Genomic DNA, 26,805 nt, shown 5'->3' with positions numbered 1-26,805 from the left:
ATGTTAAAACAGTCATCCAGTTCTGAAAAACCCCATTAACAATGATCTTTGTGACAATGGAAAAAGTTTCTTCAAGCCTATAAAAGGCTAAAATGAACTATTTGGAAAAATTTGACTAAGTCAGCATCATTTAAAACTATTGACAAAATCAACTCTGTTTTCTTAAAAACATTCTTACTTGTAAAATAGTTTTCATTTCATCACAGAAATTCCTTGCAAGGTTCTTGGCTTCATCTGCTACAAGAGTTACTAGCTCAAGGTAAATGTCATTCAAGCGTGGCAGCAGGATGTCATGGATGGCTGAGCAATCAATGAAAAAAAGGCCATTTTCTGTGATGAAACTTCGATCAAAGTTCCTCACCTTTTCTGACCACTGACGAAGCTCATTCAGTTTTTGCTGCAATAATAAATCAGTTGTGTATATAACCAATACTATACCGTATCCGTACACCGTATATACTTGCTTACAAGTTGAATCAAATTGCAAACAACAAAAATTCTGTTCTGCTGCAGCATAATTCAAGCAGTGCAGGGTCAATGTTGTTGTTCTACTGATTACTCCTAACAAACTGCATAGACCCAGATCTTCTGGTGCAGTTTGATCTGAGTCTGTAAAGTTTGCAGTTGGATTTGTCTTATAAGCAAGTACATACAGTAAACATACTTCCTTGCAAGTTGGGTCCAACTCCAAACAACAAGGACCCTGATCTGCAGTTACATAAGACACTCGCAAAAGTTTTTTCACACCCATAAAAGGCTCAAATGAACTATGTCTATTTTGTTTGTTCACTTCGTTATTTTTAACAAACTGCACAGACCCAGATGTGCCAGTGTACTTTGTGACAGCAGATCCTGGTCTATGAAATTTGCAGTATAAGCAATTACAAACTGTACTTTAAATCGATGCTGAAAGGCACAAATAAATAAATCTACAAGATAAAAATATAAATTGTGATATTCAAATGTCCACCATAACCAATAAAAGGACAAGATACAAATGCCTGCTACACCATATACATTCTGAAAATGAAAAGTGATATTTTAGTCTTTTCTGGGGCACATTTAACAAAAATATAATAAAACCTAATTAAAAATAAAGAATATGGGAAGTGATATTTACACCGGTTCTCTGACATATTTCATAAAAATGTATTAAAACCTAATGAAATAAAAATATGGGAAGCAATATTTATACCACTGCAAGGACATGTTTTGCTAAAATGTAAATATGTTCAATAAAAGCATGTACAAAAACTTGTGACTGTCTCATGTGCAAAATGTGCAACAGATCTTCAAATAACTGATGTGATATAGTAATAGATCTGATGGTAATTACCAATAATATGTGACTCATAAATAAACATGAAGTTAAAGATACTTAGCCAAAAACTTCTTTTGGTTCTATTCCATTTGTGCTGCACCAGTGTTCGAACTAGGCTGTGTCTTTGTGCAATCAAACCATTTATTTTAGATGGTACAATACCCCTAACTCAATTGGGTCTTAATAAAATTCATTCAAATTGTTTATAAATCACATTAACCACAGCAATTTCTCAAACTCACAGTGGTGACTGAAACTTTGAACAGTGGACTGAAGGAGTTCCCCAAACTAAAAATAGCAAACATCTATCTGCACATGAGCAACAGTCTGGTTTCTGTCTAGATTAACTCAATCTTGAATACTTTGCTTCGTATATTTGCATGACAGACCTTTAGAAACACTAGAGAGGTAACCAGTCTTACACTGCATTAAGTGCCACATATAGAAAATGTATAATAAAAATTTGTTATGACAAATGCAAATAACAGTATTAAGACCTAACTATGCATATGTGTCATTAGCATGGTATGAATATTGATGCTTCTGATTGGTTTCTTTAAAACTTGTTCTTCAAATGTTCAAACTGACAATCATAAATTCCATCTGCAGATATGCTAATGAGTCAAGGATATACTATGCCAATTTTTGATCACTATGACCTGCAACATTATGACTGTTCTTGTCAGACTTTTAATTCATTCTCAGACAATTCTCATGTATGAATTTGACTTTGCTTTTCTTAAATTATTCCTGCTGAAAAAAACACAAACATTTTCATTTGTGGGGCACATATTTACTGCTATTTTTCCATTGTTAATCCGCTGACCAATCAGATAGGAAAATGGACCTTATTTTCCACTCAAACGAGCCAATATGACTTCTCTGAGTAAAATACTGGCCAGAGCCTTACCCCTCCATGGTTCCAAGACAACCAATTGACCAACCCTACATGTGAAGAAAATATACCTAGCTGGTAGATGAGATTCATCTTGTGACCATTGGAATGTGATGTGACAATGTAGTTGATTGACAAGCCAATGAGACTTGAAATCTGCATCATGACTGTACCTAGATATTCCGCTAATTAACTGTGATTAGGTTCAATTAATGAGCATTTTACTGCCAGATCTGTCTAATTAAATACGATAATACCAGATACAATGAATGACAGTAAAATTGGCATTTCAGCAGTATTTTAATGTAAAAGAAAAGGTTGATGGTTTGGATTGGACAAAACTTTGAAGTAATCTGGGTTCAGATATAACAGGTTCAATTGAACCTGCATACTGGGAAACTCCATTTTATTTACACTCTGCTTAGAATGTATTTTTCGTAACATTAAGGTTATTTCATTGAATCCCTCCAAGCAATTATTTTGCATCAGATTCTGCAATCAAATCATTTAACCATAATACTGATGTGATTTTGAAAAATAACAAAGTTATGATCATAATGAGAAAGCATACAATACAAATTTAAATGCACATCCTTTATTTTCATTCCCGGTGAAAATTTCAGTTATAACTCTTTAGTAATCAAAAACAAAGGTACATTTCTTTAAATATTCTCTGTCGAACTTGATTATTAGTACACTGGCCAGTCTGCTGAGTTCAAAGTTATTTATTTATTTTTAAATTCAAATCCTCTTCAGAATCTAAAAATTTTATTTTTTTTTAACGATGAAATTATAACTCAGGCAAAATAGCATGGAAAATATTCAGAATGATCAAATACCAAACATTCCAGAAAGAAAATGAAATGCAAAAGAGAGTAAAATAATAACTAACTCGAAACAAAACATCAAACTTACCTTTATTCTATCCTACAGAATAAAATTGAATTCAAGAATAATTTTGAAGAAATTAGTACTCTTCTTTCAATAGGCAAATTTCAAAGTTTCATTCTTGTGAAGTTGTTGGAGAAATGAAGAGTGCAATGAAGACTCTGAACTTGAAATCTCTTATGTACTTACCAGTAAAGCAACAATAATCATTCACCTATGGCCATTTAGTACATATAATAAACTTTTCTTTACATTACACTGACAAGTCACTGCAAAATTTACATAAATGAGTTATTGCCATTTTTTGCCAGTGAACTTCATTGTGTATAAATTGAGTAATATATATATCATCTATTTTCTTTTCATTGTTTTGGAAATGATATGTTTTATTTTTAGGCATGCGAGAAGACTAGAAGAAACCAGTTTTGGGAGGAAAATATTTGTTTGTTAATATTTATGACTTCACATATCCAGCCCTACCAAGTGAAAAAAGATGTTAACCACATCATGAAAATTTGCCTGCATGCTTACCGAAATAAAAGTCAAGCAATGGTGGTCAATCCTTGGACAGAAGGACTGGTGCCAAATCTCATCAAACTTTCATTACCAATGGAGTAGAAGTGCATGTTCTTCTTCAATGTAATTGTTGACAAGGCCCCTAACATGATTAGCAAAGTATTTATCAAAGACACAGATTCTGGTCCAAAACTTGGTTTCTTCTTCAAATACCATCTGTACTCACTTATAAATAGAGTCAAACTGCAAACAACAAAAATCCTGTCATAGCATAATGCAACTGTGAATCAGGGTCTATGCTGTTTGTTTAATTGATTACTCCTAACAAACTGCACAAGACTAGATCTGCTGGTGCACTAGGCAACAGCAGATTTGGGTCTTTGCAATTTGCAGTTGGACTCCTCTTATAAGCAAGTATTTATGGTACATTACCTGATCATAATACATTATGAAAATAGGTAAGTAGAGGAGGTTGTTACATTCCCCCTCTCATACAGCTGGCCCAGGCTCCAGTCTCCTACCACAAGCAAAACAGTTTCATGTGAGATAAGGGTTATAGTTTGTGAGATAAGGGCTATAGTTTCCATAAATTAATGAAGGGCCACAGTATTTAGAACAATATATTGTTCCTACAACTTCAGTGGAAGTAACCCATTGGCTAAAAAATTTCTGAGCAACCTGGGAAGGTAGCCAGTTGTGCTGCTGAAGCAAAATCTATAAGGTCAAATTGAGCTCTCTGAGATAAAGGTTTCACAAACAGAAGTTGCACATCAGACCTCCATTCCATGGCTTTAATCCAATTAGTTGGAAAACTTTTTCTAAATCTGTGGCTACTGCCCTAAGCTCATATAAAATTCATATGGCATTATTTTCATTCCTTGTAAGCTCAGTGTATGACCCAACTGATTCATGCAGAGACAGCCTGGGTAAAAATATCAAAGTTTCTTTCTTTGAGTGACAAAAACAAACTAGAGCTTTTCTGGGTCATCATTTCAGTTTTTAATCAGCATTTTGACAATCTGACCACAAGAAAAACATTGAGAATTGTACTAAAAGAATAAAATAGTAGTAAACACAGGAATTATGTCATAATTGATACCAAAGTCAGATTCAGTATTTCTTTATTACCCAAAATTCATTTATCCTGCATTTGGTATGAAGAGGTTTAACAGTATTTGAAGAATTAAAGACTACTTGATCAGAAATAGATTATCATTTTACCAATACTGGGTACATTTATCCATCTTAAAAAGCAAGAAATTGCAGTAAAATTTCATATGATTTAAATGACAGTAATAAAACTAATAATTACAGTCAAGGCATGCTTATCCAACACAAATCATTCCCATTCCCATATTAAAACAGCATATTAACCAGCCTACTATCCCATTCCCATTTTAAAACATCAAATAAACCAGTCTGTCAGATAAATGGGTAAATTTAAGGACTTTCATGAAATCATTTCAACTGTGGCACCATGTTAATATTATATATTGATTAAAAAAAAGTTGGATTAATTGAATTTGAGAGGAATGTTCTGTCAACAAATTAGCAGAGCTACTGAATTAAAATGAGTGATTTTCTCTTTAAAAATGTAAGGTGTCTGAAAGAGGAGTTGATAAAGTGTAAAACTTTCAAGAAACTGAAGTAGTGACGTGGAAGTTATAATGAATTTACAATGTGTTTGTTATATAAGAGAAGCCACTTCACCCCCACCCCACTCCTGGCAGACTCAGAAGAAGCCTCATACGAGCTGGGTTCCTGGCAGTCTACTTGACCAATTAGGATCCACCTGACATCTCCCTAAACTCATGGCAGACTCCTTGACCAAATGGAATTTTGCATACAGAGCAAAAGAAGCCATAAGTTAAATATTCCCACAGCTAGATGAATAAACTGGATAGAAGGCAACTGGAAGTTCTGTAAGAGTTATGCAGTGATAGATTGACAGTCACTATGCAAGGGCAAGAAATAAATGAAATCAGACTATGCAAAGTACAAGCAATTTACCTCAATGGTAAAGGCTGCAATGCCTCTGTATTCTTTGGCAGTCTTGTCAGTCCACTTCTTGCAGAACTGATGTATTTCATCCAACCACTTGTTCTGTTCACAGTAATGTTCTATCTCTTCAAAGGCATCTTTCAGGAGCTCTGACTGAAGCTGGATTGACATCTGAAACTCCTTACTACAAAGAAAACACACAATAATTTATATTTGCTAATTTTTCTCTCAAATCTGATTTTTTTGGCAACAACTGCTTCTATAATTTTCAACAATTTACACAAGGTATTCTTGACAGCCAAATCTTGGACAGAGGTATTCTTTCAGATGTACAAAACTCAAACACTTGGGGAAAACAGTAGATAGAGGTAACCATTTATTCTTGTACACGCTGGAATTGTGAATTTAATCTAACATCTTTTCTATAATATTTTTTTTTCTTTTAATTAAATAAGCTCTAAAAATTTAAATAAAATATAGTGAAACCTGCCATGTAAACTTTCATGTGCCCACAGATCACACCAAAGAACACATATAAATGTACAATCAAGCCCACTAGATTTGCCACAACCTAATCAGTAATTTCATTTTCACATTTTATATACACAGGCTTTAATTCAATTGATTTGCACCTTTATGGTCAAAGATTTTATTTTTAAAATGACTTGACACTACCACCAATTAAAAATTTGGGGATATAATATAACAAAACACTACTTAATAATACCATCCAACTGAGATTGCCACTAAAATATTTTAAAATAGGAAGTTTCACCCAAAAGTGTCTGTAGAAACCCTGTGTCCTATTACTATGTATGTCACAAGTCTCAAAAGAACTAAAAAGGCTTGAATTACTTCTTACAATTAAAAGCACTTGTAAACATCAATCAGGCTATTTTCTTTGATATCTGAAGAAACGTTAATCTACTGATAATCCAATTATGACAATGGATGCCTCCACTGCAATGCAGACTTGAATTACTACACTGTTTCACTCAAGGATGATTTTGAAAATTTTGTTCACTGCTCAAACAAAATAACATCCCAGTGTTTCATTACCTGCAATTTATATATATGACAAAAGAGCACAGTTCCATATATTGTTACAGGCAGTCATTTATTTTGCTTAAATGTTGTGGGTTAACAAACCCAAAGAAGTATTGGGTTTACTCACATGAATGGTACATTAGAATATACACTGTAAAACTCTGGCACAACCATGAAATTAGTCTTCAAAATATGACACTGGAATATTATTTAGTCAACTAAAATGCCCTTAAGATAATTTGTCTTGCAAAAATTTCAAAACTATTCAACAATGGAAGCAATACAGAGAATATGTAAATATACTAAAATCTTAACGTATATAATTCCTCTTCTAAAAATACAGTATGCATTGAAAAATCTAAGTTTTCAAAGTATACTGGTCATATATGATCACTGACCCATCAGGAAGATTTAGTGCCTTTCTAATCCATGAAGATTCCTGTGACTCAATATTCCTTTTCAAAAACAAAAAAAAGAAAACTAATAAAGAATGTGTCATTCTCTACTTTATATGTTTCATAAAACCATCTGTACATAAACACAAAAGCAACAAATATCACATTAAACCCACTTGTGGCCAGTGACACAAGATTGTTCTGAGCTGAACCTTAGTTTAAACATGAGGAAATTCGATGCAAACATCATGATTTAAAACAATATAAAAAAATCTTTAAACACAGGGGTGAGGGTGGGTAGATGAGAACATTTAAGTTTTATTGCACATATGATCTTTGAGAAATGAATATACTCCATTTCAAGTTTCTCCTCCAAATTTGCCCTCTTCAGTGGCTGATACTGGCCCATGAATCCTTCTCCCTCCACTACAAGACCTTGACCATTATCCTTTATCACAAGGTCAGGGGTTGCAATTCCAAGGTCATCTTCCTCTTTTGTTTGAGTGGCTAATAAAAAGAATTAAAAAATTGTGAACAATATGATTCAGCTTAAATTAGCAGAACATTTATTCATGAATTTATCAAATTGAAAGAATGTTAATCAGACTTAGTGGTCTTCATTAAGAGGTACTAGTCAGAGCATGTGGTTATAACCTCATTCTGCAATGTCATAACAGTTAATGTTAGCCAGCAAGCTAATTTTAGCCAGTTTTGCCTCATTGCCTCATACTGAATCTGTATAAATCAGAACCATTTTTAGATACTTACAGTAATAGGGATTAAACACCTTCATCAGCAAGTGTAATGTCCCAAGTTTTACTTCAGCATAAGGTCAACTTCAACTTGATGTCAACTTGAAATTTCAATCACAAAAACAGGGGTGCTATTTAAGTTTCAACAATTTAATAAATGCTAACAATAATAAAGATCACATGTGCATTGTGTTAGAATGATTGTTTCAGTAATGTTTGCAATTTCTGATATTTCAGTATATTCAATTGAACAAAGTATTTTGTAGTAAAATGGGTCCTAATAAATTCAAATGATTGTTCAGCGCCCTTTCTTAGTAAAGTTACACACAGAATTCTTCTTTGTCTTACTAAATGTAAACGACACATGTACAACTCAGTACTGACAGAAAAAATCAGGCATATAGAAAGAATAACTGCAAAATATGGTTGATGTATTTTTTCAGGAAATAATGCAAACAGATACAAAATGAACAGTTGAATGCACATAATTAGGTCACCACTCTGGTGTATTTTTTTGTGTATATGGATCAAAAGACTTAAAATCCAGGAAGAAAGTTTCAAAATTCCCAGTGTCAGAAATAGAACTGCATAGAGTGCTTGGTCTTGTTCAAGAATGCATGAATATTTAAATATAATTATTGGAAATATGGATTTATTCATTGTTGCAAACAAAGGTTACTCTAAAGGGAATATACATATAATTAATGATCCCTGCAAGAATAAGATAATGGATGATCCTGAGAGAACAAATTTATCTATTAACACAGTAATGGTACTGACACTTTAAACAACTTCCATAATGATAGAATGTTATTATGTACTAGCATATAATGTATTATTGTTTGTCACCTGAGTCAATACAGAAGCAAAACCCAGTTAAACAGCACTGTAGCAGAACAAACTATTTCATATGTATCAGGACTATTATAGTGATGCTAATTCTAAGGAAGCGTCATTCTCAAGCACTTTGAAAAACATTTAGATTAATAACCTTTATATCAATGCATTATAAATATTTTAAATGCTAATGTTTACGCTGTCAGTCACCTGCTATAACAAGACTGGTAGTTTATACCCTTGAGACCCATTGGTCTTGCACAGAAGTTGTTGGGAAAAGCATTGCTGTAAGTTCACAAAGGAAACCTTGAGTAGTTTCAGTGGTTCTTAAAAAAACACCTTAGTAATGCTCAAAGTTATGATGTTGTGAATTGCACCTACATGTTCTATTTATCAGTGAAATTATCAGTGACTATAACTGGATACTTTGTGTGAAGACATTCACAATGGAACTTACCCATATATCTAAAAAATGGAGATACTGCAATAAATAGTGTCAAACAGGAGACAAACCCGTACAAAGTAAATGAAAATTACAACCAAAAATTGTACAATATATTTATCATTTAAAGAGACATCATGTGACATTAAAATTAGTATTTGTACCCCACATATATACATTAAAACATTATCTATTTGATCCTTAATGTGGTTGATCACATGCTACTTACAATTAAAATTACTGTGCATGGATTGATATTACAACATAAATGCATACATATGAGTGATCACCTGCTAAAGGCTCAATGCAGCTACAATCTTCAGACAAGATACATGTTTCAACACTGCCATGAACAACACTGACACAAAATGAGATATAAACACTTCAGATCATTATTCAGCCCTTTGACACCATGATCACTGAGCAAAATCTCTGGCAGATTTGCAGGGAAGTTACAAACTGAGATGCACAAAAAATGATGGAAAAAGAATCTAGTTACTAGTTACCTTAAATTTATAGACAGAACGTTTCTGTTTCGGACATTAAACCAAGATAGAGTACATGTCACACAGCCCCACTGTATTGTAGTGCCATAGTCATCAAAACCCTGATCACAATGAACCATCCTATCTTTTAAAAATGATGTACATAATTTAAAGGTAAAAACCAGCACATCGGTAATGTCATTACTGATATGTTTTCACAATGTTTCATTGTAGCACACTGGTTGTTGCTGTAAGTCATACTTATATAGACTTATAATACATAATGGCCAGGGTGAATGAAGTCTTCCTCTTTTTCCATTAATAAGTCATTTACATTTTCTGGACAAGTTGATTCTGTTTTCATTGTAATGGTTCATATTCTTTGTTGTTTTATTGATAGTACTCTTATTAAAACCCAGTAACAATGCTAAAAGTGACTTGGTCAGAGATCTCATAGGTTCACCTTAGTACATCTGTTACACCCTTTTGTTTGTTGAGTTGAACCATTTTATTATTCATATGTTGAATAACTTAGGTGGTGGCTTAAAAAAGGTATTGAGTAAGAGTTGTCCTAGTCAACTTTAAAATTAATGTGCAGGATAAGTTCTATTACATAAGGTATCTTTGTAATAGATACATGTAAACTTGAAATTAATTGTATTTCCATTGCTAAAAAGGAGTCCACATAATATTTTAATAAGAAAGATAAATAATAACTGAAATATACGTACAAAGTACTTTAGCTATATTTCCTTCTTAAAAACAGTTCAATTCTGACTGGTAGAATTTACCCTCCAACAAAGACTGTTATGAGAGATCATCTGTCTTGCAAGACAACTTTATGCTGTAGGAGGGTTGGTCTCTGGAGGTTTTCTTGCATTAGCTAATACTTTCTAAAGTTAATATGATTGTCAATAGCTAGCAGGGAGATTTCTATTATGGTTGGAAATAAGTCCTTGGCCAATCCTTTATAACAAATTATGAATATAAATCACAAGTAAAATTTTTAAGAAAAAAAAGGAATACAAATTTAGGACAGAAAAACAAATTCTCTATAGTTTTCAAACACATTGTTACTGGACTGGGACTATATAAATGTGGATGGGATCTTTAATCAGCCCTGAGAATCCCCTCTCATTAAATCATTATGAAAGTACACGGCTTACCCTCCCTTGGAAATTCGGGCAGTGCCAATGTCCCTTCAAGTATGACTGATTTGGACACTCCAAACTGGGACTCGCCATCTGCATGAACAGCTGGATTTCCATCCCCATGTCGTGAACTGATACCTGTCATTTTCTCTACTTCACTAGCATGAGTGCAGCTTTCTTGTCTTACAGAACTCATAGTGGTAGCAGCAGTACTTTTCCTTCTTTCTTGCATCCTAAATAAATTCAGAATAAAGTTTCAACAAGATGGCCAAGTTATCCAGATATTACTCACCATGCATTCATCTAAATGGCAAACATTGTAGTAATTAGTCAGGTGCCATGGTATTAGAGACACACATACCCAGATAATCACCAACCATTTGGTAGAAACTGCTGATATATTTGATGTTGTTATTTAATTGTGTTTCTACTCTGAACAACACTAGCTGGACTAAATGGTGCTCTGGCATCTTTTGTATCTATATAAAACTATATTTATGCTTGGACTCTCCTTACCACATTTTGTCTGATATGGCAAGGCAAATTTGGAGAGAAAATCTTTCTTTGAGAATTTTAAACATATATTAGTAACAATAGTTTGTTATTTATTACTAACAATACCCATACTTCATGGGAAATGAGTATCATTTCAAATGGTTGCCATGGAAGTCATACCATTGCAAAGGGAGCCACCACAAACACAATTCTGACACAACATATTCTCAGGATTATTCTGACAAGAATGATCAAAGATGGTTGAGCCATGCTGAAGATATCAGGCTGGAGCAATGGTCAAAATCAGTATTTCTGCTTATTACTGTTCTTACAAAGTCTAATCAAAACTGGCTGAGTCTTTCATTAGAAAAAGGTGAAAATGGCTTTTCACCTACCCACATAGGATTGGTATTTTTTTCTTTGTACTGGTTTTAATGGCACTTTTGGCAAATTATTTGCTATATCATGCCTAGAAAGTGGGTGGAAAATTGCTTTAATGGTGTAAAGGAGTTCAAAGGACATTAAACCCACATGACAATGTGTACATACTGACAGACTGTATTCACCAGTATTATAGTATCTGATACTTCTGTGAAATTACAGGGATGATAAACATATATCAATAATTTAAATATGTTTCTTTAAATCAAACTTTGATCATAATTGATCATGGTTTTAAGTTATCAAAACAAGATTGCTTGTGTATGAGTGTAATATGCAATTTTTGGGTACATGATAGGCTATACATGGCATCCAGTATATTGGGTGCAGGAAGAACCCAGGAAAACCCCAGAAAGAACAACTAACCCAATAGAAGCTACTGGCAAGATTCATCACATACCCACACTGACCAAGCTCGAGACTTGAACCCACATGGACAGAGGTCAGCTTTTAGTATCTGTAAATGCATGTATCAGATGTGTGATCAGCATCATTTGTATAAATTAGAAAGGACTTCATACATGAATGCTTTCAGTAAAATTTAGTAGAACTTTTGTTTTAGCAGTTTTTGATATGTTGTTTGAATCTTTTTTTTTTAATACTAGCAATTCTCTTTCCTGATGAATCAGCATCATCTGTACAAATATGGAAGGGCTTCATGTCAAGATGCTTTTGGTCCCATTTGATCAAATTCTGTCCAGCTGTTTCAAAAGAAGCCAATTGAAAGTTGTTCTATTTTTAATCATGATGGCTATATTTGATAACAGATTAGCATCATCTGTAAGAACTTAAAAAGCCTTCATATCAGGATTTTCTGTCAAATTAGTAATATTTCTGCTCAGAGACACTGGAGGGGAAGTTGATTAAAGTTATTCACTGTTACTAGTAGAAGGCATTTTGATTACAGATCAGCATCATTTATGCAAACTTTAAAGGCCTTCATACCAGGCCTTCATACTGGGCCTTCATACCAGGATGCATACTGCAAAATGTGATTGAAAGTAGTCACTGTAGTTTTCAGCATGTTGCAAAGCTGCTGAAAACAGCAACTGATCATGGATGAAGAAATCATAAAGGATATAGGGCAATATAATAGCTCACTATAGCAGAAAGTCCAACTTGATCAAGGTCTTTATAATGCTTTGATGTCTGTTGCATTTAGTAAAATAAATCACAAGGACTCCTTCAAAAATTACAGATTGGAAATGAAACAGACTGGAAATGAAACAAATGATGTATGGGACAGACATATGTAAAGTTGTTGTTGTTGTAGGGTTTAACGCCATTTTTCAGCACACGATAGGCTACACATGGCGGCCAGTATTAATGGTGGAGGAAGAACCCAGAAAACCCCCGGAAAGAACCACCAACCCACGAGAAGCTACTGGCAAGCTTTCTCACATACCCACATTAGCCGAATCCAAGACTTGAACCCATGCAGACAGAGGTGAGATGGCAGTGATCCGTAACGGAGAGTGCTTTAGACCACTCGGCCACTTGGGGCCCTGACATATGTAGAGATGAGTGATACTATTTTTCCACCCTTGTAGAACATGGCAAGGGCATAAAAAATATTACATACAGTGCTTAATGACAATACAGTGACATTAATAGATTCCATCTGTTATATCATTTACAGACACCAGGCATCATCTTTATTTACTGAAAGCATAAAGACATCAAAATGCAAAACTAAGCCCACCTCAAAAAGTAAGCCCACCATGAAAATAAGCCCACCTCAAAAAGTAAGCCACCATGAAAATAAACCCACCTCAAAAAGTAAGCCCACCATGAAAATAAGCCAAAGAAAAGCTACTGCTTACTTTAATTTAACTTCTTTACCTGGTTGATGACTTTGCTGGTTCAGGTTTGAGTCCCTGGGATTCACCGTCTTCTGGTGACTCCTGTTCCTGGACATAACCATCCATCGGAATCACCTTCGCACACAGCACAGTCGGAATTCCTTTTAGTGTGTTGGTCAATGTTCTCTGAATACGCTCCTTAGATGGAGATATGCCCAACACATCTGGATTTAATTGAAAAACAAAAGATTGTGTGAAAACATTGTGAACATTGTGCCTATTAATACATGTCATATAATGTTTCATATTTGTAGCACCATATTTTGATAGTGATAGTTATCTACCATGGAATTTGGTAAAGATTAATTCTTGCATTACCCAGACACAAAATTTAATGAGATTTAAATAGTGTATATACTACTGATGTTTATTAAGTTTTGTGTTTTATTCCACTGTAATGAAAATATAAAGTCTGACAAAAAATAGACACCATACAGAAAAGAGTTTCTCAAGAATTCTCTGTTTTATTCCAAATCAAAGGTAAATAAATAACCAGCAAGGAGGTTTTATGAATATAGGAAAACACCAATTATTAGCATCCATTGAGAAACAATGATTCTGTCCAAAACAATTGGTCCTCTGAATAATCAATTTTATTCCAGGAGTATTCATATTTCTCATGATAAGGTGGGAGTTCATACAAGCAAACAATTAAGATAATCAGCATTTGACTGTACTTAAAATACATTTTAATAACTTGTTTCAAAAAAGTAGTACCATTTTGTATTAACTGACTGTGCAGATGACTGCCCTAATATTTTTCTGGTAGACATAATTTGTCAACAGGTTTGATTTTTAGACTTATTTCACACTGGAAGCATAAGAGGAAATAAACAGTTTTTGATTGTCTCCAATCATCTGTTGTTTACCTTGATATGAAGTAAGAAATTATTTGACTCATTCATGAATGTTTCATTTGAAATGAGCATTAATGCAAGGTTTTCCAAATATAGATATACAAAAGTAATACAATATGAATGTAACATTTTCATAGTCAGGCCAAAACATCTCCAAAATCCACAAAATGAAACTTTCATACTATTTGTAATCACTATATTCCTACTTTCAGTATTAAATATAGCCATCCAAATTTACCTACCATGCTTGGTAAAGACCAGATTAACCCGAAAGAAACCATCTCTGGGAGCATCTTCTGTGACATTCAGTACATCAGACACGAAGCTGATGACCTGGTTCTTTGCCATGAAAAACATGTGTTCCACAATCAGTTGATCCACCAGTTTCACAAAATTACCCAGGCGACTGAAAAGTAAAGACATGCAGTTCATTTTATATATATGTTGCTAAAGCAAAAATCTGCAGATCGGACCTACCTTTTATGAACTACCTGTGTATGAAAGCCAAGTTCCATAGATTCCATTAATACAAAGATCAATATAAATTTATCACTTTATAAAGACCACCTGTTCATTAAGACCACTTCCTGATGGTCCTATAAGTGGTCATTTGGTTTCAATGAACATGGAGCAAAAACTCTACTACAGAAAAGCAAAATGACTGGTTGATACAAACTGTGTTCAAGTACTATTGTGTACTTTTAATAAGCTTCATAACTTCTTGCATCCCATGTTAAATACTTTACAATACAAAAAAGATATGGAGTACCCCAAGGCTCAATTCTAGGTCCATTACTATTTATTTTATTTATTAGTGACCTACCACTTTTACTAACTAAGGGACTCAATATCATCTACAGATCTCTATGCAGATGACACAACAGCATCAGAGAGCCAAAATGCAAAGCATGAACTTTACAGAATGCCCTAAACAAACTGGACAACTGGTGCACATACAATGGCATGATGGTAAATACTGGTAAAACTAAAATATTACTTATCTCAGCACAGCAGAAAAGAACAAATCTTGATAGTAATGAACTATGTCTGACATGGAGGGATACAAATTTTTTAATGGTTTGTCATGATAGACTACTTGGTGTATTGGTAGATAATAACCTATCATTGGCTGAACATATCAAACATACCAGTAAAAAAGTCCATTCAAGTTTATGGCTTCTCAGTAGGATAAGACATTTTCTCCCTGAAGAGCACAGAAAACTATTTTATAACAGTTACACACAACCTGCTTTGGACTACTCTAATACTGTATGGGGTAATTCAAATGATAAAAACATAGCAAAGCTGGCACATCTTCAAAAAAGAGCATTTGGGCTAATATCAATTCAGAAAAAAGCAAGGAAAATGTAGCTGGTAAGTTAAAATTATTACCTATTAAAGACCGAATCTGTTTGAGAAAAGCCAAATTAATGTACAGGATATCCAATAAATAGTGCTCCTGAATATTTACAATCACTTTTCTAGTATAGGCTACCTGGCAATACTCCCCACCTGTGATCCTTGTCTACCAAACAGTATATAATTTCCAAACCAAATAAGGAATTATTTTAGAAAAGTTTCCAATACTCTAGAACTTTGCTCTGGAATAGTATTCCAACTGAGATTGGAAATGCCCACTCTATTTCCTTCTTCCAAACCCAATATATCCAGTGGCTTCAGAGACACAGCTAAAAGAAATAAATTCATCTGTATGAGGGCCTCAAAGTAGATTAGTTCTTAGCTAATTGTCTTACCCTCTTTAAATAAAGTTATTATTATTATCATTATTATTATTATTATATTATTAATGACTAAGTGATGTACTTCATCTCTACAATATTCTGGTAACACCTAATTTCATATAAAGGGAGTTTGCTGTAAAATAAGTTACTCCTTTTTATGAATAGTCTAATCATATCACACAGAATTAAATTTTACCTGTCCAGGAGGAATTACATTATATAATAGTGTTAAAATTAGGGTAATATACATCAATACAAACATAGAAAGGCTGGATAACAAAATCTTTGCTTATTGTTAAATAGATTTGTGAGACAACAAATTTCAGTTGGAATTCAAAGATGACTAAAAGATCAGCCAAAATCCCGAGGGAAACCAGAGCAATTTGCTCATGTAAATATACCCCCAATTCCCCATCACCTCATGTAAATATACCCCCAATTCCCCCTCACCTCATGTAAATATACCCCTAATTCCCCATCACCTCAATCCCTATGGCATGATTGAGATGACTACATAGTTTAAAAGTGTACAACCCTTTCTGAAAATAGAGTAAGTAAATGACTGGCCAACAGTCATATTGTTTGATAACGAGCATAATACATACTAAGTCTCAAAGCAATCCACTTAAAACTGCAAATAATAGGACAAGTGCATTTAGAAAATTCAATTATAAACTACATCCATCTCATAGTTACAACTCTTACAATGAACAGCACAATGGCTTGTCTGTATGTGCATCTTCAGATAATAACTATAATATGTAACAAGATCAATGATCAGCAGAAAACTCCAAAACCAGTTGTCTTCCAAGATTCTGTCTTACTCTGTATTCTGCTGCACAACACAAAGGGCAATAACAGAATCTGAGAATTTGTATATATCAATATCTGCCTCTTCAAAAGATGACAATAACACATAAGTTTTATGGAGATATATTAAACACTGTGAATCAAGTTTTGTCCACAAGATTATGTAACATAAGGTTCCTGGTCAGTAAAGGCAATACTCTTAAAAACTTACATCGGAATAGAGTGATTTTTTAATGTGCACCTAGGTTTCATGGTGATGTATTGAAATCTGTAAGACTAGTTCATCAAAATCTATGAGACTAGTTACATTCAGAAAATTCTGTCAAACACTGCATTCAGCTTTAAGTCAAAAAGGTCAATCGCTCTTCTAAAAATTGTATTAACAAAGTGATTATGCAATATGAATGTCTTCAGATGATGACAGTAATATTTGCCATCTTTCATGGAAATCTATCACAGAATGTAGGACTGACTCAAATAAAAATTGCAGGATATAAAAAAAAATATTCCTTTCCCTAAATGATAGAAATTTAAGTCAGGAAACATTCCTAATTTTTGCAATGTACTACTGTCTATTTTCTGCCCAATTGCTCTGTGCTCTTTTTCCCTGTCCAAAATTATGGCCCTGGTTGTATTTTTCATTGCTCTTGAAAACTTATGGACAACAAGTTTCTTTATACAGACCCAGTTTCACTCCTGGCCTTCTGCAGATTGTCCCTTCTTTGGTCCTCTTTGACCTTCTGTAAATGTAGGGAATCCTTGGAGCTACAAAGAAAAGTTAGATACAAAGTAGTGAACCTAGGATAAGCTTAACCAATAATTTTGAGATATTTGTAACTGTCAAACAGAAGCCATGGTTTCTCTGTTGTTAATGTGCTGAAGTTGCAACCAGAAAAATGTGGATTTGAATCATGCCCAGACAGACAGGGTTGGTTGTCTTCATTGTCTTTGAGCAAGCTACTTTATCCCCATAACATTATTATATCATATGTACTTGACTAGAAGTCTGGTCCAACTGCATGTAACATAGACCTTTATATGCCATTGCATAATGCATCAAAAGATCAGGGTCTATAATGTTTGCTTTACGTTTATTTCTAACAAGCTACATAGACCCAGGTCTGATGGTACATTATGTGACAGCACATCTTGGTCTATGAAGTGTGCAGTTAGATCAGATCTAAACATGAGTGTATACTGTAACCAAATAAATGTGCTTATAGAACAGGAATATTCCACCACAGTTCCTGGGCATACAATGCTTGGTTTGAATCAGCAAGAGTATAAGATTAAGTACAGTGCCTGGGCATACAATGCTTGGTTTTAATCAGCAAGAGTATAAGATTAAGTACAGTGCCTGGGCATACAATGCTTGGTTTTAATCAGCAAGAGTATAAGATTAAGTACAGTGCCTGGGCATACAGTGCTTGGTTTTAATCAGCAAGAGTGTAAGATTAAGTACAGTGCCAGGCATACAATGCTTGGTTTTAATCAGCAAGAGTATAAGATTAAGTACAGTGCCTGGGCATACAATGCTTGGTTTGAATCAGCAAGAGTATAAGATTAAGTACAGTGCCTGGGCATACAATGCTTGGTTTTAATCAACAAGAGTATAAGATTAAGTACAGTGTCTGGGCATACAATGCTTGGTTTGAATCAGCAAGAGTATAAGATTAAGTATAGTGTCTGGGCATACAATGCTTGGTTTTAATCAGCATGAGTATAAGATTACGTACAGTGTCTGGGCATACAATGCTTGGTTTTAATCAGCAAGAGTATAAGATTAAGTACAGTGCCTGTGCATACACAGTTTGTTTTTAATCAGCAAGAGTATAAGATTAAGTACAGTGCCTGTGCATACACAGTTTGTTTTTAATCAGCAAGAGTATAAGATTAAGTACAGTGCCTGGGCATACACAGTTTGTTTTTAATCAGCAAGAGTATAAGATTAAGTACAGTGCCTGGGCATACACAGTTTGGTTTGAATCAGCAAGAGTATAAGATTAAGTACACTGCCTGGGCATACAATGCTTGGTTTTAATCAGCAAGAGTATAAGATTAAGTACAGTGCCTGGGCATGCACAGTTTGGTTTTAATCAGCTAGAGTATAAGATTAAGTACAGTGTCTGGGCATACGACGCTTGGTTTTAATCAGCAAGAATATAAGATTAAGTACAGTGCCTGGGCATACACAGTTTGGTTTGAATCAGCAAGAGTATAAGATTAAGTACAGTGCCTGGGCATACACAGTTTGATTTGAATCACAAGAATATAAGATTAAGTACAGTGCCTGGGCATACACAGTTTGTTTTTAATCAGCAAGAGTATAAGATTAAGTGCATAAAAAATCCAGATTGAAAAGGATGAGTGACTTGGAAAGTATCATCAATTCATAAATTCACACTAAAAATCAAAATTAAAGACTAAAATCAATGAAAGAAATTAAACAAATAATAAATGAGACAAAAAAGTGTGACTGTCACATCATAAGCAAGGCACAAATGGTACAGGCAGGTTAATGAAGATAAAAGTCATCACAACAGGTAGAAACAATACTTACAAGTAAGTTTTCTTTTTGAACTGTTCTTCACAGTATTTGAGTTTTCTGAAAGATTCTTCAGCTGTGACATCCACAATCATTTTGCAATATCTGCCCAAAAAATAAAACTTTGAAAAGGTACTAACAGAACAAGTAACTCAAATATTTAGCCTTTAAAATTTCACAAGAAAAAATATCCAAAACAAGACAAATTAAATAGTCCTAAATATTTGCAAATTCCAAAATGAAATAAAGACATCAAATTTCGGCCATGTCCTGTAACTTTGTGCATACTCTATAAATTGCTTTCTTGGAAGATTATTTAGATTTTTCAGCAAATACAGTGTCTTGCTAGATTTGCTCAAAGTTTTATGGTCATAAATATTTTAAAATTTATACAAGTACAAATAAGGGATAACTTCTAAATCTAATTCAGGATGTTCCCTCTTTTACCATCAAGCAGTATATATAAAATTGATGGCAACTGACAATTTCCATGTAAAGAAGGTGAATTTTAAAAATTTGTACAGTATTAATTCTGCATCTTTGCACAATATACTGTACAAAATATCTGGGATTCACAAATTTCTGAAAAGCATGCCATTTTGAAAGAATCATATAATTTATAATTTCAAAGATGTTCCATTTAAATCTACAGGGTATTCCGGGAAAGCAGTTCTTTTTATAAAACATATGCTGGCAGTGTTTAAAACACTGCTGAAAATTTCTGAGGCCAGAAAGGAATAAACATGATTAAAATCAAGATCTCTGATATATGAAAATTTGATAGACATTAATACATGATCATTTTCTGTTGCCCTTTCAAATCACCAATCAACCTAGAGCTTTCACATTTATAAAAGTGAAAACATGTCATTCTGAAAATATCACTTATAACAATAACTTCTCCTGACATGAAATGCCATGCTTTATCAGGCATGTTACTGAGAAATAGGTGGATTGGGAATTCTGACTATTAACAGAACATGAATCTTTACTGGTGCCTGTCAAATTTTACTTATCATAAGTAATTGGGAGTACCGTATTTTCTGGCCTACAAGTCGATGCGGAGTATAAGTTGAATTGACCAATTTTGTAAATTTTCCATCCTTCGTCCATATATAAGTTGATTCGGAGTATAAGACGAGGCCAGGTCAATAACTTGGCTTTGTATTTTACACTAGTATCTTCCGGTTGCATGAATATTGATGGTATCGATGTATGATATTCCATATTACCGGCAATCGTGAAATTGCATTACCGATGCTAACATGCTTGTGATTTTACTTCTGAACTGCTATATTTTGTTATCAATTGACACAGCTGAATAAACAGTCCATGCTTGTTTTATTATAATTGAAAGCACATCCATGTTGTAGTTATTTTATTACCTGTAGTTACGAATGTAACTTATACAAACTTGTCATTTTCTATCATAAGTTTGAAAGTCACGGACTCCGTTAAATCGATTCGTATATATATATATATATATATATATATATATATATATATATATATATATATATATATACTATTTTTTAAGTCTTTGTTCTGTTTGGACTTGGATATAATTAACATTTTATTACTAATCTATTCAATGATATACCCCACTATTATCTTTATCAGCGAGTTCGAATACAAAGTAATGGGTATGATCTCTTGTCCTTATAACAAATTTTGTATGGACAATGACTTCAATAAAATGTTGACAGATTTTCATTTCCCTAAAAAAAGCCTCATTTCCCTACTGGCAGCCTCGCTGATTTGACCTATTCTGTCGATTCTTGCCCTCAATCTGGTTTCAATTATAGCCAAAGCGCTAAGCATGTTTAATTACCGTGTAAATAACACTGCACAGCCATGTGGTTGTTGTGACAATGTACATCGTAATTAAAACAAGAATGAATTGTTGATTTAGAGGTGTTTATTGATAATGGAATATAGTAGGCTCGTAATACATGAGGATTATCACAATCGTCAGGTAACTCAAAATACCGTCTTTTTTCTCTTTGCAAAAGCTACAAATAAAAACCGCCCTGAATAAAAGAACGATCTTGTACACAGACAATTTTTTTCATCTCTCTCTCTCTCTCTCTCTCTCTCTCGTGTCTGTGTTGATTCTGTAAGAAAGAAGAGACTGCAACTTTTGATGTTGGGACTCCTATTTTTACCATAACCTTTACCCAGGGATCGTCCTGGGCTTCACCAATGTCGCAAATTGCGATTTTTTTTCCTTATTGGCGACAAAAATATCCCATCTGGCAATTTTTTTGGCGAAAGACTTTTTGGTTTTTTAATTTGTACATATAATCATGGATTTGGACTGGATAAATTACAAGGGAGAACGAAAGGAAGCCACAAACTTGACTAAGCAATGCATTGGAATCAATCTGTTACACAAACAATCTTTAGTTCGTATTGACAACCCCATCTTTACAGTGCATTGTTACATCATAATCTGCTTATGTTGACATCTGGGCTGAGTACTGTATGCCGTGATACAGTCAATCATGCTACCAAACTATACCTACAACTGACCGACTTCTGAAGACGCGAATAGAACAGATACAATTAATTGAATGGCTAATCCTTCTGTTGTTTTTTTTTTTTTTTTTACATATACCAATACAAAAGTTTTGCTGAACCTTCATAGAAAACTGATAACCACTGAAGTACCGACTACTGCATATAAATACAAAGCAAATGGAAAAAATCTCAATCACAATTATATGTCGCCAGTGCAGCATTTTACTCATTGATCTTTTCCTTTTGCCATCAATCTGTGTTACAGCTGCAGAGACTTAAACTCCGCAACAAGAAATAGCAAAAAAAAAAACAGTTTTGCATAATTAATAATATTTATTTATTTCTCAAAATACAGGAGTGAAAGAATCCCTATATTGGGTGTGAATTTATGCTTATATATATGGTCCAATTTGCCAGGTGTTGACTCATGTAAGTTTCATTCGTGGGAATGGAGATCATATTTTGCTTGTTGAGAAAATTTATACAGCATTCAGTGATCATTCTTGGGATTTAGGAAGCAATTCACTATATTTTTTCCGGTGAAGTTTTTACCGGTACGGTAAATTGTTTTCTTTTATTTTATGTTTGAGAAATAAGAAAAAACACGCAGAATGCAAAATAAATAATGACAAAACTTACAAATATAAATGCAGTCATATTAGTTTATGACAATTTATTGACATAGTAATTTAACACGAATTTGTACTTCTATGTGACCTGTTTTCGATTATGCCGATTATAGAGCAATGTCAATAGCATACCGGATACTGTAATCCATATATAAGTTGATGCAATTTCAATGATACAATCCATATATAAGTCGATTCGAAGTATAATATGAAGACCGAACTTTCAAGTCAAAAAGTATCGACTTATACGCCGGAAAATACGGTAGATACTGTATATAATCAGATTGGAAGGTTATGTAAACTGAGGGCCTGTCATGGAAGCCTTTTACACCACATAAAAGTGGAAAAGAGAAGAAGATACAAAATTTCAATCATAAGCAACATTATGTTGTTTACTTGTTCTCACTATCATTAGCAGGCATGTACTAAGTTGTGTCAACCATTCTGACTGGACAAAATTTACCTTATCCTGATGACTTAACTGTTTTCATCCAGTGAATGAGTAAAACACAAGTACATATTTAAATTTTCACTTCTGACAGTATAAGTAAATTTAAGATGTTTGCATGGTCCAACATTCATTGTCCAACACCAGAGTCAAATAAAGAAAAGTATTAAAAAAGTTTTAATTTAATTTACATTATTCGACTTTTGTTGCATACACATTATGTTTGGTAAACATATTGATCCTGTCACAATATCTATACCAGGCCTACAGGTAAATTGTAATTCTGAATGCTGTATGCATAAGTAATACACAATGAAGGTACCTTCTTGGAGTCCCAAGTAGATCTAACAGCAATTAAGCATATATATATATATATATATATATATATATATATATATATATATATATATATATATATATATATATATATATACATACACACATACATACATATTACATACATATATATATATATATATATATATATATATATATATATATATATATATATATATATATATATATATATATATATATATATATATATCCTGGAACATGCTGCCTTATTAGTTTAAAGTATATAATACTTCATCTATGAATTTATCATTTCCTGCTAAATCTATTCAAATCTTGTGCTTGAAAATCAGTAATCAGTGCCAGCATTTTATGTAACTATTAGACAAGGAAGCATGTGAAAAATACAATCTTCATGTATAAGTATTGACTAGAATTTCCTACATGAATTTTAGATCAGATAAGCCATGGACTGGTTAAAGATCATAACCAAAAAGACTGGTATACAACATTAAAATGGACTTTTATTTATTGATGAATTGACTTAATTGTACCACATTGAATGGAATTATTATTTGGACCCATAATGGTCTCACTCATCATTAGTGTTTATTTTTTAATGTGCATGAGGTTTCCTGTGCAGCGACAGGCATAGTCATTGCAAAGACAACTGAACATTTTCTAAACTAAACACATTTTTGATTTTTTTAAAATATTTGACTGAAATAGTTTAGCACATGTACTCATAATAGCAATATTCAAGTGTAAGAGACAACAAGAAACAAAGCATGAAATAAATTGTAAAAAATACATCAGACAAGAGCTAACCTGAAGAATTTCTCAAGTATTTTCTGTGCTTGAATATTCTTGTAGTTTACATTGTTCTCAAACTCTGGCAATTGGTATGTTTTTCTGCAATAAAAAAGATAGTTCAATGTAAAATTAAAACCTCATTCATTCTATTGAATAAAAAAAAATCTGAAATGAGAACTGAAGGGCACTGATACCAGTTGGTCAAACACATACACTGATACCTTCATTATGTTTGATATACAACAAAAAGCAACCTCAAGAGAAAATTGGGGGATGGTGTAGAGTATTTTTTGTCACAAACTGATTTGGGTTTTTTGGTCCCAAACTGGTTTAGGCCTGTATGAATCATATTAGAGAATGAAACATGATGAAAACTATATTACCAGCTGATACAAATCAAGTGATAACTGTCCAGCTGATACAAATCAAGTGATAACTGTCCAGCTGATACAAATCAAGTGATAACTGTCCTGTATTTGAAGATTAAAGGACGCTGCTGGTTTTACTTTTGATAAGGAGATAGTAAACTGGAAATCAACAACAGCAGAAACCAACATTTCTTTCTCCAATCCAAAAATACAAAATTGCTATCACCATTCTTGCATATTTTTGGAAATTCTGTACAGGAACTTGCTAAAACTAAATTATCTCTTCCAGTATGTCAACTAAGATATCATGATGTCATCTTTTCTTACAGTGTGTAATTGATTATTTATCACCAATTTTTGCTTCTAAATATTAAATAAACATTATATCCACATGTCTTGGAATTTACTTGCACTTTGAGGTCAGTGATCTATATAAAAGCAAACAAACAAAAAGTAGAAAAGACATAGAGTCCAATACATATTAAACAAAGTGAAGATATTGTTCACTCAAATCAACTAAATTTTTTTCTATTCAAAGAGCATGCAATGCCACAATAATCAACTCTGTGATGGAATTTAATAATTAAACTTGGTGAATAAACATGTTGCAAACATTTTCCTAGGTGTTCATTGGGACAAATAATGTATCCCAATCTCACCTGATATATCTGAAATTCATGAAAGTCACCAATTTTAACAATTTACAACTGAAAACGGTTTGGTCTAACTTCTTCACAAACTAGTGGGCCTAGGCTGATTGCCGTTCATCCAAGAAAAGGTAGTGCAGAGTTTGTAGATTTAGTTTCTTCATTATTAACTAATTTGGCAAATATATTTATATAGACAATGAGCAAAGATTATTGACTTAAAAAAATAAAAATTAAAACTCACTCTGTTTCAAAGGGTAAAAATTTGATTGTCACCAGTTCCTTAAGAAGTCTGAAAACAAAGATACATGAATTAGCAGAAAAATGTTATGTTTATTTCTAAATTTGTACAATAAACATTATCAAATAAAAAAGTCACTCACTCATACCCCAAAAATAAAAATGTTTTCACATCTGATTCAGTAAAAAAAGTATCAAAACATTTTAAGAGAGTTTCTGGATAAACAATCCTGCATTTTATCAATCAACTTCATGATGAATCCTACAAACTGAAAAAACTAAATAATGAAATACTAATAATACAATGTCCCATCATGAAAGAGCTATTTCATTTGAGGCCCCTGGTTAAAGAGTATTTTGTCTGACACCAAAGTTGTATGTTTTACTATTTTCTCCCTATGCTGGGAAAGCTTCTCAATTTATAAAGCAACTTTTCATTGTGATGGCCTCAGAAAAATGGGAACACTGTGTATCTGGGTCTAATTTTGCCGTCCTATCTCTGAAATAGTTACTAATCTGTAAAAGCATGTGTGATCATCTAAGTGTAAAGAAGTTAATATTGAATGCTTAATATGCAACTTTTTTCTTCAGTTTTTCAGTTTGCCAAAAATCTATGAAGAATATGCCAGTGATAAGCACAATCCCCACTTTTAGATAATTTGAGCAAATTTCAGATTTAGTAGGGTTTATCTGCTGACAAGACCATTCCTACCAGCCTACTTTTTACAAAATTTACCAAAATGGCTGTCCAAGAAATTATGGAAAAGTCTGTAGGGTCTAACATATTTCAAAATAAGAGCCAGCCCAGCAGGCAATTAGGATTCGTTGTAGCACATTTAAAATTTAGTAGTCTAAAGAAGGTACTTTAACACAACTATCATCCTTATTGTTTTCCTTTGTCCTTGATTTTAACCATTAATAGCGAATCTCTCTGGCAAATTATTTTACAGTCACTTATGTTTTGACAAAATAATGAATAAGTAATGACACCACATAGTACAGTGGTCTGCCCCCACCCCCCAGGGGCCTTTGAATGCACCCTGCCCAACATTTTATGGCCAGATCCTTGGTAAAGACAAGTTAGTGTTCAAATGTACCCCTTCAGGACAGCCCCCCATTAAAATGCCCCCCACCCCCACCCCAATGCTACCAGAAGCCAGTATATTAATGCAAGAAATGTCAGATGTAACCCTAACAAGCAGACTCATAATTGGCTTTACAGGCTGTTGATTTCCAATTCCAACATACTGACATTTGTTCCACTTTTAAAATTACTGGCTATTATTACCACTAATAAATTTCAAGATGACAAAAGCTAATAGCTGACAGGCACAATACGGTTCAGCTCAAATGAGAGTAGCATC

General features: G+C 33.3%; 1 protein-coding gene across 3 annotated transcripts in view; it reads right to left on the bottom strand.

Annotated features, from left to right (window-relative positions):
• Positions 1-26,805, bottom strand: part of LOC149779382 (dynein heavy chain domain-containing protein 1-like) — a 457,419-nt gene that overhangs the window by 410,789 nt on the left and 19,825 nt on the right. For all 3 annotated transcript variants that reach the window (XM_089940014.1, XM_089940015.1, XM_089940016.1), the window contains exons 12-21: positions 25,446-25,493; positions 24,202-24,285; positions 19,498-19,587; positions 17,622-17,702; positions 14,628-14,791; positions 13,509-13,692; positions 10,746-10,963; positions 7,417-7,570; positions 5,631-5,805; positions 179-397 (exon numbers count right to left, since the gene is read on the bottom strand). In XM_089940014.1, the coding sequence (XP_089796140.1) occupies positions 179-397; positions 5,631-5,805; positions 7,417-7,570; positions 10,746-10,963; positions 13,509-13,692; positions 14,628-14,791; positions 17,622-17,702; positions 19,498-19,587; positions 24,202-24,285; positions 25,446-25,493 (1,417 nt within the window). The remainder of the gene's footprint in view (positions 1-178; positions 398-5,630; positions 5,806-7,416; positions 7,571-10,745; positions 10,964-13,508; positions 13,693-14,627; positions 14,792-17,621; positions 17,703-19,497; positions 19,588-24,201; positions 24,286-25,445; positions 25,494-26,805) is intronic.

Source organism: Sinohyriopsis cumingii, chromosome 17 (assembly GCF_028554795.1).
Source record: "Sinohyriopsis cumingii isolate HCF-2022 chromosome 17, ASM2855479v2, whole genome shotgun sequence".
In the NCBI taxonomy this organism is placed as follows: Eukaryota; Metazoa; Mollusca; class Bivalvia; order Unionida; family Unionidae; genus Sinohyriopsis; species Sinohyriopsis cumingii.
The sequence above is the reverse complement of the archived record's forward strand: the minus strand, read 5'-3'. Positions and strand labels throughout refer to the sequence as shown.